Source organism: Myotis daubentonii, chromosome 10 (assembly GCF_963259705.1).
Source record: "Myotis daubentonii chromosome 10, mMyoDau2.1, whole genome shotgun sequence".
Taxonomy (NCBI): Eukaryota; Metazoa; Chordata; class Mammalia; order Chiroptera; family Vespertilionidae; genus Myotis; species Myotis daubentonii.
The window spans coordinates 2,657,878-2,673,949 of record NC_081849.1 but is presented as its reverse complement, the minus strand read 5'-3'; the positions used below and the strand labels follow the sequence as shown (position 1 = coordinate 2,673,949).

At 49.7% G+C, this 16,072-nt stretch overlaps 1 protein-coding gene across 6 annotated transcripts in view; it reads right to left on the bottom strand.

The window, feature by feature from the left end:
• Positions 1 to 12,135, bottom strand: part of NCAPG2 (non-SMC condensin II complex subunit G2) — a 60,401-nt gene extending 48,266 nt beyond the window's left edge. For 4 of the 6 annotated variants that reach the window (XM_059711303.1, XM_059711308.1, XM_059711306.1 and 1 more), the window contains exons 1-7: positions 11,984 to 12,135; positions 10,518 to 10,854; positions 10,151 to 10,260; positions 6,455 to 6,643; positions 6,097 to 6,211; positions 2,230 to 2,384; positions 552 to 686 (exon numbers count right to left, since the gene is read on the bottom strand). In XM_059711303.1, the coding sequence (XP_059567286.1) occupies positions 552 to 686; positions 2,230 to 2,384; positions 6,097 to 6,211; positions 6,455 to 6,643; positions 10,151 to 10,228 (672 nt within the window). In that variant the 5' untranslated portion in view covers positions 10,229 to 10,260; positions 10,518 to 10,854; positions 11,984 to 12,135. The remainder of the gene's footprint in view (positions 1 to 551; positions 687 to 2,229; positions 2,385 to 6,096; positions 6,212 to 6,454; positions 6,644 to 10,150; positions 10,261 to 10,517; positions 10,855 to 11,983) is intronic. The other 2 variants (XM_059711304.1, XM_059711305.1) reach the window with 2 other exon arrangements.
• Positions 12,136 to 16,072: the final 3,937 nt, after the last annotated feature.

Sequence of the window (16,072 nt, the reverse complement as noted above, 5' to 3'; positions counted from 1 at the left end):
TAAGTGAGAGAAGAGTCAGGCCTAATCCATGGGGAAGTGCTTTCTCAACCTTATTTTTAATCATTCTTGATTTAAAATGCAATCATGGTTTCTGCAGACAGCCCCTGCTACTATCTGATACAATGACTAAATAAGCAATGACTTGTAAAATGTTTGCTTAGTACTGCCATGCAGTGAAAACACTGTGCAATAAATAGCTCTCGATAGCTAAGATGACTCATTAAAACACTGGGCACAGTAATAACAACAACCAGGTGAACTTAGAGAAAACATCCATTTAAAAAGCAGTTCATATCCCTAGCCAGTTTGGCTCAGTGAAAAGAGGGTCAGCCTGCGGACTGAAGGGTCCTGGGTTCGATTCCGGTCAGGGCACATGACCGGATTACAGGCTCGATCCCCAGTGGGGGGCATGAGGGAGGAGGCCAATCAATGATTCTCTCTCAAAATTGATGCTTCTATCTCTCTCTCTCCCTTCCTCTCTGAAATCAATTAAAAATATCTATATTAAAAAAAGCAGTCACAAATATACCAGAAAAGAAAATCCTATTTACCTCTTCTTTCTTGATATAATTAACACTTATGAAGCACTCAAGTAGCATATTTTTAATTTCTCTACTTTCCTCCAAATCATAATCAAAGCAATACAGAGCTTGATGAACATGCCAAAGCCGGCTTATGTCTGCACCCTAGGAATGACAAAAAAAGAAAAACGGTAGAGTTTTTCAATAATCAGTAAGGTCACATTTCAAGTTAACAAAAAACATTTTATATCATAATTATAATTCTAGATTATTTATCAAAAAGGAAGAATGACAAAAGAAAACAGACTTAAAAATTTGCAAATGCCTCACTCAACTCCCCCCTCAAAAAAAAAAATCAAACCTCCTCACTGAAACCCCCCCAAAAATTTGCAAATGTCACTTGCAACTCTAAAGAACACTTTTTTTTAAGTCCTTACCAGAGGATGTTTTTATTAATTTTTTTTAGAGAAAGAGGAAGTGAGGGAAAGAGAAACATTGATTTGAGAGAGAAACAGCAATCCATTGCCTCCCCTACACACCCTGACTGGGGATCAAACCCCTAACCCGGGTCAGGTATGTGCCCTGACCAGGAATCTAACCCAAAACCTTTTTGGTACGTGGGTCAACACTCCAACCAACTGAGCCACCCAGCCAGAGCGAGAGAACACTTTTTTAAAACAAGCAAAAGCCAGCAGAGACATTGATGCCCAGTGCTGCCCATGTTTCCTGCGACTGTGAAAGCATGTCTGCACTGTCCAGCGTGAGGGTCATTAGCCCATCAGGCTATGGAGCAACTGAAATGTGACGAGTGCAACTGAGGAACCAAACTTTTCATTTTCTTCACTTTAAATTTAAATAGCCCCATGTGACTACTGGCAACCGCAGTGAACAGGGAAGGTGTCGAATACTAGGAAGATGTGATTTAAAAGCTAAACAAGAATGGCCGGAAAAGAGATAAAAAAAACCAACAATAAATCAGCCCTGACTGGTTTGGCTCAGTGGATAGAGTGTCGGCCTGCGGAATGAAGGGTCCCAGGTTCGATTCTGGTCAAGGGCATGTACCTTGGTTGCGGGCACATCCCCAGTACAGGGTGTGTAGGAGGCAGCTGTTTGATGTTTCTCTCTCATCGATGTTTCTAACTCTCTACCCCTCTCCCTTCCTCTCTGTAAAAAATCAATAAAACATATTAAAAAAAAAATCGATGATGGCTTAAGGATAACTTGGCCATGCACAGGGCTGTTCATCACTCCTAGGGCAGCAGGAGAAGCTCTGGAGCTGGCTGAGGGTCCTGTCATCAAACTGGCTGCTCCTTGGAGGCCACTCACTGACGGAGCAATGTGCGTAGGCCTGAGCTTTCTAGAAAGCTGTTGGCAATGTGCATGAAGAGCTCTGAGTTCAAATCCAGGGACCTACCAACTTCATTTCTAGAAATTCCTAAATATCCCCAGCACAACAATGATCACCTTGGTGATGGGATTATGGGTGATTTTTATCTTCCTCATTTTTTTTTCCTGATTTAGGTGTCTTTTTCTGGATTTCTGAACTGTATACCAAAGATTACAGGATGAGAAAGAGCCAAGTTATATCCAACCTTCAAACATACTGTCCGTAGGTCCCCAGACCTAGGCTGCAGGCTGAAACAGTCCTCCCCCACCCACCCCCCGCCACCCCTCTTCAGTCAAGTACACATTAAACAAGCAAACATACAGTTTTCGTCTGGAGGCTCTTCTTGAGCAGCAAGGTGAAAGCAGTCTTCCCCATGTCCTCTTTGGCAGGCAGGCCCTTCTCCCACCACGTCACACACAAGCCCTGGATGGAGCTCTGCAACTCTCGTGCCGACTCAGGCAGTGCATACAAAATACCTAAAAGAGCCAGTGACTGTTCCATCGGTAAGGAAAATCAATGCTGGTTCAGACTCAACAGTACAGAGCAGTGATTCTCAACCTTCACATCTCATGGCACATAAACTAAACATTAGAATCCTGGGGCACGCCAAAGAATACTGTTTGCCAATCTGACAAAAAACAGGTGTCATTCTGATTCATTAATACTAGATGGCTATTGTCATTTTTTTTTTTTGACAATCTAAGGCAGGGGTGGGGAACCTTTTCTCCTGCCAAGGGCCATTTGTATACTTATAACATTATGTGCTTAATATAATTCACTTAATATAAATCTATGTTGCTATGAAAAAAGCTCCTAGATTGATTGAATTTTGATTCCCGCCTGTGGCTGCCTTGGCAGGCCAGACCCAATGATTTTGCAGGCCTTATACGGCCCGTGGGCCAGACATTCCCCACCCCAGATCTCAGGGAAAAGCAGTCAGGGTCCCTGACTAAACAGTCAGGTACTGCATGTTTTAAAAATTTTTGCAGCACACCAGTTGAAAATCGCTGGAATAGAGTACGATGACTTATAAAGGTTTGCTAAGCAAATATTAGTTTACTAGTGGCCTGGTGCACAAAATTCATGCACGGGGGGGGGGGGGTTCCTCAGCCCAGCCTGCACCCTCTCCAATTTGGGACCCCTCGGGGGATAACCGGCAGTCGGACTTCCCTCTCACAATCCAGAACCACTGACTCCTAACCACTTGCCTGCCTGCCTGATTGCCCCTAACTGCTTCTGCCTGCCAGACTGATCATCCCTTACTGCTCCCCTGCTGGCTTGATTGCCCCTAACCATCTCTGCCTCAGCCCCACACTCGGGACCCAGGATTCCCTCCTCCAGCCGACCACAGGCACCTGGGACCTGGGCTTCCCTCCCTCTGGTCAGCCATAGGCACACGGGACCTGGGCCAGCTTTGCCCAGGCTGGCTGCAGCCACAGGTGCTGGTGCCTGGGACTGCGGCAGGCGGCTTCGCCCGGCCCGGCTCTGTCAGGAAGGATATGTGGATGGTCGTCCAGAAGACGTGCAGCCTATTTAGCATATTCCCCCTTTATTAGTATAGATCATGGTGTTTTTTCTTGCCATCATTAACCATAGTAACTGTTGCTTATGTATTAAAGTTCTAAGTCTAGGAGCAGCTTCAGAATCCTTCTCACCATTCATCTCAAGTCTGATGCTTAGTTGATCAGAATGAATACCTGAGGTGAAGCCTCTTACTGCAGATGTATCCCAGAATGTATGGCATCCTCTCTGCTTTATGATCCAGCTAATAATACATTGCCTCAATCATGTTGATTGAGGTCATTTTCCCCCTTGCAGTTTCTAATAGATTACCATCTACTGCTTAGGAAGTAAAATTTACTGTCTCCATGTAGATTGCAAAATAAGGCATTTTTCTCATCAATAAAATTTCATTCTTTCAGCATGAGTAATTTTGTCAACAACGTTTTGAGGCAGTAACAGTTTATAACAAATTGAGTGAATTATTGTTTCAGGTACTGTGCTGTGTCATACACAGATTTCATTTTATCTTTGCAACAACTCTATACAGTAGGTACTATAATTACACAGATGAGAACACTGAGGTATAGAGAGATCAGGTAACTTGACCAGTAAAACCTTAAAGTGGCTGAGTCTCATTTCAAATCCATGAGCCATGCCATTTAACCATTACATTCCACTCAGTATTGTGCTAGAGCCTGCTCTTATTGGCTCACAAATTTTCAGGAATTTTGTAAGCTGGTTGTTAAACATGTTCATTATTAAAAATTAAATTATATAATCTTAAAAGTGAATAAATTACATTAAAACCGAAGGTAATACATACTCTACATTCATCACTCCTCAATTATTTACTACACTTTACTGTTCTGACTCTTGACATTATTTATGTCTTTTGGGTCTTTCTGGTAACAGTGTATTACTGCATGTTTCTCCTCAGCTCTGCATTTAGTGACATCACATTAGCAGCTGAAATCAGCCATGGATGGAGAATTTATGCCACAGAAATTGGCCAATAGTATAAATCAGAGTTTTATTTTCTTTGATTGAGAGCCAGTTGTTAAACATTTATCGGCACAACACTGACCACATTGGTGGTGGTGGTCTTGTCAGGATGTGTTATATTATGCAGATGAAAATCTATTTAAACAGACTTGAGGTAGATATTTTCAAAGATGGAAGAATTGTCCCTGTCAACTATTGCAGTTAGGAGCAATTAGGTTGGCAGGAGAGCAGTTAGTTAGGTGTTAATCAGGCCGGCAGGAGAGTAGTTAGGTGTTAATCAGGCTGGCAGGGGAGCAGTTAGGGGGTGATCAGGTTGGCAGGCAGAAGCGGTTAGGGGCAATCAGGCAGGCAGGCAGGTGAGCGGTTAGGAGCCAGCAGTCCCACAGGAATCGCGCCTAAACTGGCAGTCAGACATTCCCCTCACAATCTGGGACAGCTGGCTCCTAACCACTCACCTGCCTGCCTGCCTGCTCGCCCCTAACCACTCTGCCTGCCGGCCTGCTCGCACCCAACTGCCCCCTCCCTGCCAGCCTGCTCGCCCCCAACTTTGGCTGAAGTAGGAGATATGGCCTGTCTGTCAGCAACTCCACCCCCAGGAAAGTGAGGCAGCCCAAGCGCTGGCAGTGAAGTCGTTGAGCAGAGTAAGGATGCCTTGGGTTTTCCCTTGGGAAAGTCATGCTTGAAGGGCATTTTTAGGTTCATGGTGGGCAAGGGAGGATAGTCTGACCTCATATGGGTGCCATGAAGATGAGAAACAACTGTGAGGTTAGCTTGATCCCTGGTCTCATCAAACTGGCCAATCAGTGCTGAGATGGAGCTGCCCGGCTCATTCTCATTCGTTAAAGTGACATTATCGGTAAGATGACAAGAAGGCCCCGCTCCCTGCTCCCTGCGGACCTGCTTGTCGAGGCAGCGCTGGCAGGCCCTGCTCCCTGCAGGCCTGCTCCACCTGCTATCTGCGCGCCTGCACCATCCATGGCTTGCCTCACGCGCACCAGTCCCCTCTCTGCCATCTGTGCACGCAGTGTCCTCCCAAGCTGGTCGTGACTGTCACGGTGTCCCAGAGAAATCTGCGTACTACCTCTTTATATAATATAGATTTTATAATCACATCTTCTCCTTAATGTAGCCCACTATTCCTCCTAAATTAATAACTACAGTTTTGTAGTTTAGTTAAACTTGAGAAATACCATGATACAAATTTTAGTAGAGGAAAACTCCCATAAGAGTCAACAGTATTCCTAAGAACGCAGCCATACATATTTAAAGAAAAAAGTGCAATGTCGCAACTGTTTGCTTAAATTCAAACTATCAGGCAGGAATCACCAGTTGAGACACTTAGAATCAGACCTTTTTCCCTTAATAAGCTCATGTCGTTGGTCCTGTAGGTCAGGTGAGACCTTCCTTAAAACCTGCACACAACAGCAGTCAGCAGCTCGACTCTGCTTACTTGCACCATGGGAAACACTGACATGCAGGTTAAGTTAACGTAATTACTGAAAGAACACTCTGCTCCTGCATGAAGAAAAGAGCCTGGTGCAACGTGGTGCCTAGCACCACTCTGCTTCAGCATCGCTGCTCCTCCCAGCCCGCATGGACCACCCGTGGTCCGCAGATCACCGGTTGGCGACCACTGCTTTAGACGCCTCTTCTACACATGCCTCAGGGCAACAGGCAACTTACCGTTCAATATAACAGCACACTCCAGTAAGGCCTCATAGTTCTCACTCTCATTTATTACAGACACAGAAGCAAGAATCACAGCTGTAATTGCATGGGTTATTTCTAGAGTTTTTTTCTATAAATAAAAAAAAATCAAAATGAGTGAATTAAAATCAATGTAAAATTCAAGCCACACTTTTAGCTTATTCTAAAAAGTGAATTAAAGTTGAATATAAACAAGTCAGTTATCCATAAAGTACAGCAACACTGACTACGAGATTAATAATGGAGGATTATAAGAGGGTAAAACTACAATAAACAATCTTGCAATACTCTTCTTGGCTTCTAACTTTGTTTGTTTTTGAAAGACCAATACTACCATTTTTGAATGGTGGTCCGTTTCCATAGTGCCTTCTCCCTGGGCTCCCGCGGCCAGCCACCCCTCCGCTGGGCTTTCTAACAGCACTTCTGTTAGCAGCTTCTTGAGCCTCCGCCATAGCTCTTCTTTCTGTCTCCTTGATAATTCATCTAGTAATTCGTTTAGGTTGAAAGGGTCAGAAGCATCTTCCTGTAAAATAAATAGCAAGTGTGACATTTCAAACACAAAATATTAGTTCTAGCCTTTTCATAATGGCATCAAAGAAAAAGTGTAACTGCTAACCCAAATGCTTTTTTTTAAGGACACATTTGTAATACCTTAACTAATAAAGAATAAATAAATAAATAAATAAATAAATAAATAAAACCGCTGATCCAACCACCACTTCCTCTGACTCTGAGCAGATGACCTCACCTCCTCTTTGACATAGCAAATAGAGGCCATCATCAAAGGACATAGAGTACAGCTTAGAGGGACTCCCTGCAGCCAATCAGCCAATCTGACAGTATTTTATTTATACACACACACACACACACACACACACACACACACACACACTCTGAGTGGCCAGATTATTATGACCACCCCATCAGTACTTCGTTGGGCCACCTTTTGCCTTCAATACTGCGGCGATTCTTCTTGGCATTGACTCCACGAGATGTTGAAAGGTGATGCGAGGAATCTGACACCGTGCCTGATGAATAGCACTGTCCAGTTCTGTGAGATTTGATGGTTGTGGAACCAGCTGCCCGATGGCTCTTTTAACTTTGTCCCACAAATGCTCAATTAGATTGAGATCTGGTGATTGTGGGGGCCACCTAAGCAAGGTAAAGTCTCCTTCATGTTCTTGAAACCACTCCTGCACAATACGAGCACCGTGGCATGGCGCATTGTCTTGTTGGAAGAAGCCATCTCCATTGGGATACACCATCAGCATGATAGGATGAACCTGATCAGCAACGATATTTAGGTATGTTGTGCTATTCAGACATTGTTCCACACAAACTAAAGGGCCCAAATCATGCCAGGAAAACATGCCCCAAACCATAACTGCCTCCACCAGCTTGAAGGGCTGTACTCATGCATGTGGGGTGCATGCTTTCATGCTGTTTCCGCCACATTCTCACTCTGCCATCTGCATGATGCAACTGGAAACGTGATTCATCGGACCACATGACTTTTTCCCAATGCTCGACTGTCCAATCCTTGTGTTCCTGTGCGAATTGGAGATGTTTTATCTTGGTAACTGCAGACAGCAAAGGTGTTCGAACAGGCCTTCGGCTTCCATATCCCATACGATGCAGTGCACGGCTAATTTGCCTAGAGACGTCAGGTGGTCATCATAATCTGGACACTCAGTGTGTATGAATAGAGTAAGAATCCATGGGGCCACACTGATAATACACACACAAATAACTAGCAGCACTGGCACACTACAGAATGCCAATGGGAAAATACAGAAGGAACATGGGGTTGGAAAAATCACAATTTTAGTGCCATTATAGTAATAACTGATTCATGTAAGAATCATCAATGGGTGCCAAACCCAGTGTGTGCAAGTACGTTGAGAAGCAGGTGGTTACCTAGTCTCAGTACTTCCTGCAGGTTACTTATTAATTGCAAAGCTTCAGTGGAGAAATCTGGGATACCCACCCTAAGTCACAAAATTACAGCACCAATAATGGGGCCTCCCTGGCACGTTGCTGCCAAAACTCCCAGTCAATTTAACTAGATCAGTGGTCAGCAAACTCATTAGTCAACAGAGCCAAATATCAACAGTACAATGATTGAAATTTCTTTTGCGAGCCAAATTTTTTAAACTTAAACTATATAGGTAGGTACGTTGTTATTAACTTAATCAGGGTACTCCTAAGGCTTAGGAAGAGCCATACTCAAGGGGCCAACGAGCCGCATGTGGCTTGCGAGCCGCAGTTTGGCAACCACGGAACTAGACCATTAAACAAAGGCAAACGGAAGAACAGGCCACCAAGCAGCTCCCTTCTTCCCCTGGCTCCCCAGAACGACGGGGGAGCTGGAATGATGCTTCGTCATCACAGCACAGGGTGACCCTGCGGCCACCATGCTACCCAGATGTTGTTAATTTTTGCCTTTAGATTTTAAATTAATATTGACTTAGCTTCATCATCATCAATTTAGTTTATGGTTTTATTTAACACTATGGTGCACTGTTTGCAACAACAATCTTGGACTTCAAACCACTCATGGGCTGCTCGTCTCGGACAAATCACCTACCTCCTGCTAAGCCAGACATGGAACATCTACCTAGTTTGCCATTATGGACACCTCGGTGGTGAAGTGTGGCCTAGTTTCTGCTGGTTATTTTTAAGTTTACAGGACATCATTTTATAACACAAAATCATTTTATAAGCTCATTTCTCTCATAAAGAAAAATAACTTCATACATCTTTACCAGCAACAAATTTATCAGATTCCTCTGAGTTATCACTGATTTGGTTTTCCACACGGGCCTCTTCTGTCCAAGGTCACAGTATTTGGAGCCAGTGCCGTATACGCCGGGGTTCCTCGGAGCCGGAGGTGGGCTCCACACCCGCCCATGGCTCAGCTTCCACTGGAGCTGATGACACCCAAACTACCTCTAGCCCAGGCCTTTCCCGGGCTTCAGACACACTACATCCACCCACTGGACATGTCCTGTGCAAGTCCTCCCGGCAGCCATCCCACACACCCAAAACTGAGCCATCTTCTGCCCAAACCTGCCCTCTGCCCATGTTCACAACCTCACGATGGCTCTGCAAGTCAGAAAGCAAGGACCCGCTGGGCCCTTTTCCGGCCCATGTCCAATCAATCCACAGCGCTGGCACCCCCACTGCCCCCCGCCAGCTCACAAGGACACCCACACTTCCCATTTCCATGTCCTACTTCAACCACCACGGTGAAGGGCACAGCTCCTCACTGCTCTCCGCCTCTATGTACCTCTCCTCCAATTTATTTTCCACGTGCAGCCAAAGGGGCATTTCCAAAGGGCAGCTCCGACTTTTCTGTCTCTCTCTGCTGCCCACTCGTCCTCTCTCCCTTTGCTCTCTTGCACGCAGGTCACTCTCAGCAGAAAGCCCCCATGCCTTCAGGAAGAGGTCTCAACTCCTTCACATGGTAGAGAAAGTCAGGGCTCAGCTCTTGCCGCCCCGCACTGCACTTCTGTGCTCTACCCCTACCGAACCTTCCTGCTCAAACGCAATGCGCCACGGATGGCTAGCTTCTCTGTACGTCCAGAGCTGAGCTTCCAGAGCCTTCCCGAGGGGATGGGAAGTAGCCCATTGCTGGATCTGCCCCATCCCCCATCCTTGTCCCTTCCTCTGCTGTGTTCACACCTGGATCCACTGTGACTAACCTGAGGACAAAGAAGCATCTTGTCTTGCTCACAACTTCCTCACCATGCCACCAGGCACGCAGGAAACAGCAGTAAACATGTAAGTAAACATAGCACAGTGCCTTACCTGCCTGAACACCCTTCAGCGTCTCTTGCAGGAAAGCAGGAAATACAATTTGTGAGTAGCTATCCATCAGCAGGTCTGTATTAGCAGACTTTGGTTTTTTAAATAAACCTTGGTCCCTAAGGATTCACTGAAATGACTATATTTCATTTATGGACATAATTTTAGAAAAATGTTTTACATTAACAGTCAAAATCACAATAAAGCTAAACCTAAAACTTACATCAAGTTGAATGAACTGCAAAAATTCTCCAATCAGCTCCTTAGACACAGCTTGAACAAATAGTTCGCGTTTTTCCATGACAGATGAAACCGTGCATTTATCCTGTAACCCTAGGGGAGAACACAGCACATGGAGGCTTGCATTTGCAATTCCATCTTCTCCTGCACAATGGAATTTGGTGCTAGCACCCCAAACTGCAAAGAAACCCCTCTATACCGATGGTAGACAGCGTCTAACAATATTCTGACATAAAACAAGTCATATCTAAAAATTAATTTCCTCATTTTCATCAGTGAGGACAGTCTCGACATAACATTGGTCATGAAATTGCCAACTAAGGAAAGAGAAACCCACATGGCCCCAGTACCTCTGCAAGGTGGGCACGGGTGTGCAGCTCAGCGAAGATCAGGCAGATCCCGGCGCTCAATGCTGCAGACGCTCCCTTTCCCAAGGGCCCGGAGAAGGCTCCAGTCACAGCCGCTTGTTTTTCAGTGTGGCAGAGGGTCCCCTGGGAGCGGGTCCGCGCGAGCAGCAGGTGTGCCCAAGCCCAGCACGCTGCTCCCGGCCCCTGTGGGGACCGAAGCTCAAAGGACTAGGGCTGTGCCAGCTCCTTCCCAGCTTGTGTCCCCCAGTAAGCCGTGTTTTCCATCGAAACAGCCCTGACCTGTCTGAAACACCAACCCAGAGATGAAGTCACAGCCAACCTACAGGGGTGGGCAGAAAGTGCGTTTACAGTTGTTTGTATGGAAAGACACCCCGGCTATGATTATTACAATAGCTTTACTGCCCGGACAGGTTTGGCTCAGTGGATAGAGCGCGGTCCCAGGTTCGATTCCCGTCAAGGGCATGTGCCTGGGTTGCGGGCACATCCCCAGTACCCCTACAGGGGGTGTGCAGGAGGCAGCTGATCCATGCTTCTCTCTCATCGATGTTTCTAACTCTCTATCCCTCTCCCTTCCTCTCTGTAAACAATCAATAACATATATTTTAAAAATAGCTTTACTAACTCAAAGACCGGCACGTTCAACCTACGTTTGCCCACCCCGAACAGGCCACAGCGCTCCTCCCTTTACAAATGCATGAAAACCTGCACGGCCCCCCAGAGCAATAGGGAGATCGCTGGGACCGGCGGCAGCCACTCCGGGCACGAAGAGCCCAGTGAACACAGGTCCCACACCCGGGGGTCTACACCAAGCCGGCGGAAGTAGAAAATAACCTCCCACATAAGTGCGGCGAAGTCTGGCCCTTCCCTCCTCCCCGGGGCCGCGGCTGCCCGCACATCAGCAACACCCCAGGGCTGTCGCCGAGGCCAGGGAGCCCATCTCCCGCGGCGCCGCTGCGGGACTCGGCCACCCCGCCCCCCACTTCCCCACCAGCCACCCCCCTCCCGGCTTCCAGGGTGCGGGGCCCCTCACCCCCAAGAACAGAGCCCCCGTGGGGCAAGCCATTCATCTTAGAACTAAGGGCGCTTGACAGCAGGCTCCCCTGCACGCAAACCAGGACTGCTCTCTGGGTCAGGCGCAGGGCCGGGTCGGGGTGCTGTGGGTCAGCCCTCGGGGGGACGGGCGAGGGTCCTTGCTCCCCGGGTCAGTCCCAGCGGCCCGGGCTGGGGATGTTCTGGGGGCCCGGGGGTCTCTGCCCGTTGGAGTCCCAGGGAGCACGGCTGTCGAGCGCCCAGGCCCCGGTGCCCGCCGGTCGCGCCTCCTCAGAGACGCCAGCTGGGACGTGGGTTCGAACGCGGCCCACGCGGAGGATGCGTCGCTGGGACATGACCCGCCCGACCCCCGCCATCTCTCGGCCCCTGGTCCCGAGCCCGGCATCCCCGGCGCTCACCTCGTCCTCGGAACCGCCGTTTCCCGCGCTCTGCAGATTCAAAACCGCCCGCCTGCCCGCCTGCCCGCCCGCCCGCGCCACAACGCGATCCTCCCGCCCGCGCGTCACCACGCCGCTCTCGCGAGAGCCTGACGCTCCTGGGCGGGGCCACTGGGGGTGAGCCCCGCCCTCCCGCCCGCGCTGCGTTCACACGTCCCGCCCGCCCGCCCGCGCTCGGTCCCGGCACACACAACCCGCCCGCGCTCGGTCCCGGCACACACAACCCGCCCGCGCTCGGTCCCGGCACACACGCCCCGCCCGCGCTCGGTCCCGGCACACACGCCCCGCCCGCGCTCGGTCCCGGCACACACAACCCGCCCGCGCTCGGTCCCGGCACACACAACCCGCCCGCGCTCAGGCCCCGCCTAGCCCCTCCCCTGCATCCCTGAGCTCACAACCCTCAGGTCCCGCCCACCTTCCACTCGCAGCGCTGACACTCATCCTGGTGTCCACTTCCATCTCGCAGTTGCCCCTCCCTCTGCTGAATCCCATCTCTTCCACTCTTTTGGTCCCAGTTCATTCAGTTACCTCTACCCGCTGCCTCTGTTCCTGGGTAAGAAATTGATTAAACAAGGTGGGTTCTGAAGCCACAATGCCTGGGAGACCCGGCTGCCCTGTGACCTTGGACAGGCCACTCAATGACTCTGCACCTCACCGTTGTCAGCCACACAATGAAGGGCAGGGCAGTGTGCCTAGGGTCCCTGAGAGCACTGTGATTCCCAGCCTCCTCCAACGCCCTCAGCTCCACCCTCCCAGGACCATGGCCAGCACTGGGTCTCCCCAGGGCCTGCCTCTTAACTCTGGCACATTTGAGATGCTGGAAGAAAATGTTTTCTGAATAAATGAACAAGGTATGAGATGATCTCTCTTGAAGCCCCAAACCCAGGCATGCGCCCTGACTGGGAATCGAACCGTGACCTGGTTCGTAGCTCGGTGCTCAATCACTGAGCCACACCAGCCAGGCAGATGCAGTGCTTTTAAAAAAGGAAGAATTCACAAAGAGCAAATATAAAGTACCCTCTACTTACTTTTCAGGTCATCTGGTCCCACATTAGAATTTTCAAAGGCCAAGGAGGAGCAAATCACCAGCGAGCAAACATAAACGCCTACTGAATAAACACGTCACGCTGCGTAAGGTCAGGGAACACACAGGACCTTCTCTGTAAGGCCCTCTGCAGGCTCCATTGGCATCGGGGATATGCTGGAAGCGGGTCAGAGTGGCCGCTGGTTAAACGCAGACTCAGCCCCGCACTGGCTGTGGTTCCTGAAAAAGCAGGGCTGAGCTCTGGGTGAAGAGACCCTCAGAAGGCACTCTCAGGGCAGAAGGTCAATTCTACAAGGCCTCTGTCTTCATCGGAAGCTGCAAACGCCGTTACATTTGTATTGTAAGGCAGAGGGCAAGCACAACACATGTACAAACTAACAAAATTCAACTTCAGTTAAGTGACTTTCCCTCCCCTGGTCTGGCTGCATGTAGAATAAAAGTTCAAGTTCCCCTTTCCTAGATGTTGATCATGAAGAACTAGCCTCCCAGTGTCCTCCATCGCCAGGGCCCTGGGATGCTGAGCCTGGTCTCCAGGTGAGTCCTACACGACCCACAGAGGAAGAGTTTTCCCTTGAACACTCATGTTGCCACAATAAGGCAGACTCCCACCCGGGAGGGGTCTCAGTGCCCTGAGAACCACTCCCACTGCTTCCTTCCCTCGAGTCGCCTGGGCACCGGCAGGCAGGTCACTGTGTCAGGAGCGGGGCATCGAGTGGCACACAGCTTTGCAGGGGCCGTTTGCTTTCCATCACTTCACTTGGCCTGATGGTCGAATAAAGTGTTCCATCCAGTAAAATACACATCGAATAGGTGAAGCACATGTTGCAAAAGCCAAAAGTTTAAGATGACAGCAGAAACTATCGGCAGACTAAATTTCAGTGAGTGTTTCTTCTCTGTTATAGATTATGGAAGAAGCCTTCAACAGACCTAATTTTTAAAATATCTTCAATGAATCAAATGTCATGGGCAGCAACTAGAATTAGTACGCAGTATCCTGTCTTTCTCATGCTACTAAAACATCACAGTTAAGTGCTCTGTGTGCACATATGTTCACGTGTTTATCAATATATTCGTAAACTTCCTCCAGTGGGAAACAGATTACATGAACTGTGTTGTGAAGCTATGAACTCCATCCTATCTAATAAAAGAGAAACATGGTACTTAGCGTACAACCGCTACCCTTCCCATTGGCTAATCAGGGAAATATGCAAATTAACTGCCAGCCAAGATGGCGGCCGGCAGCCAGGCAGCTTGAAACTAACATGAGGCTTGCTTGCTTCAGTGACGGAGGACTCCAACGTTCCCTGCCTGCCGCTGCAGGCCTCTGAGCTGCAACTCTAAGCAACTATGCAACAAATATAGAAGCTAAACAAAACCCCAGAAACCTGCTTTAGTCCGCTGGCCTTCAGCCAGCAGGATCGCAACATTGTAAGCAAAGGCCAGAAACCTACTTTCAGCAGCGGAGGCCTAAGAGCTGGAGCCAAGCCTCAAAGCTAAAGCTGGCCCAGAATAAAAAAAAAAAAAAAAAAAAAAAAAAAAAGGAGCGATTGGGAGCTTCAGTCACCCCTAGCCTGAAAACAGCCCTCAGCCCCTCACCCAGACTGGCCAGGCACCCCAGTGGGGACCCCCACCCTGATCCAGGACACCTTTCAGGACAAACCAGCCGGCCCCCACCCGTGCACCAGGCCTCTACCCTATATAGTAAAGGGGTAATATGCTTCCCGGCACCGGATCAGCTTGACAGGGGGCAGCGCCCAAACCCCCTGATCACCCTGCGGCTCTGTGTGACAGGGGGCAGGGCCACAACCTCCCTATCCGCCCTGCTCTGTTCGTAACAGGGGAAGGCGCCCCAACCCCCTGATCTGCCCTGCTCTGTGCCTGATAGGGGGAGCTCCCCAACCCCATGATCGCCCTGCGGCTCTGTGTGTGACAGGGGGTGGCGCCCCAACCCCCCCCCCCCCACGGGCCCTGCTCTGTGGGTAACGGGGTAGAGCCATAATCTCCCCATTGGCCCTGCCCTGAGTGTGAGAGTGGCGGCGCCCCAACCCCCTGATCGGCCCTGCTCTGTGGGTGATAGAGGGCGGCGCCCCAACCCCCTGATGTGCCCTGCTCTGTGCGTGACAGGGTACAGAGCCCCAACCCCCCTGATGGGCCCTGCTCTGTGAGTGACAGGGGGTGGTGCCCCAACCCCCTGATTGGCCCTGCTCTGTGCGTGACAGGGGGTGGCGCTGCAACCTCTCCATAGACCCTGCCTTGAGTGTGACAGGGGACGGTGCCCCAACCCCCCAATTGGCCCTACCCTGAGTGTGACTGAGGGTGGCATCACAACCTCCCGATCGCCCTGCTCTGTGCATGACAGGGGGCGGCGCCCCAACTCCCCAATCGGCCCTGCTTTGAGCCTGACCAGGGGCTGCACCTAGGGATTGGGCCTGCCCTCTGCCACCCGGGAGCAGGCCTAAGCCAGCAGGTCGTTATCTCCCGAGGGGCCCCAGACTGCGAGAGGGCACAGGCCAGGCTGAGGGACCCGCCCCCCCCCCAGTGCAAATTTTTGTGCACCGGGCCTCTAGTCTATAATAATAAAAGTGTAATATGCTAATTAGACCAGACAACCAAACGACCTTTTGGATGTCCTTCTGCGGCTGCTAGGGCTGAGCCCCTTGCATGAATTTCGTGCACCGGGCCTCTAGTTATAAATAAAGCCATGGTTCAGTGTGTGAAGTAAAGCAAGCAAAGTCCACTGACAGGCAGGTGTGGGTGAAGGGACCATCAGCATCCACCACAGGCACTTTGATGTTTGGTCCCCTGAGCCACCTAGGACCCCTGGGATTTGTGGTGAGATCTCCCACTTCAACCACCAAACTCTTTCCCAAGATACTTATGCCTAATTTTAGAATATTCACACAGCTAAGGAGGCACCTGCTCCTGCAGCGCACACCACTCACACCTGCTCTGCACAGCGCAGCCTCTGCGCACAGCGACACAGTTGTGACCCGCCAAGGACACGC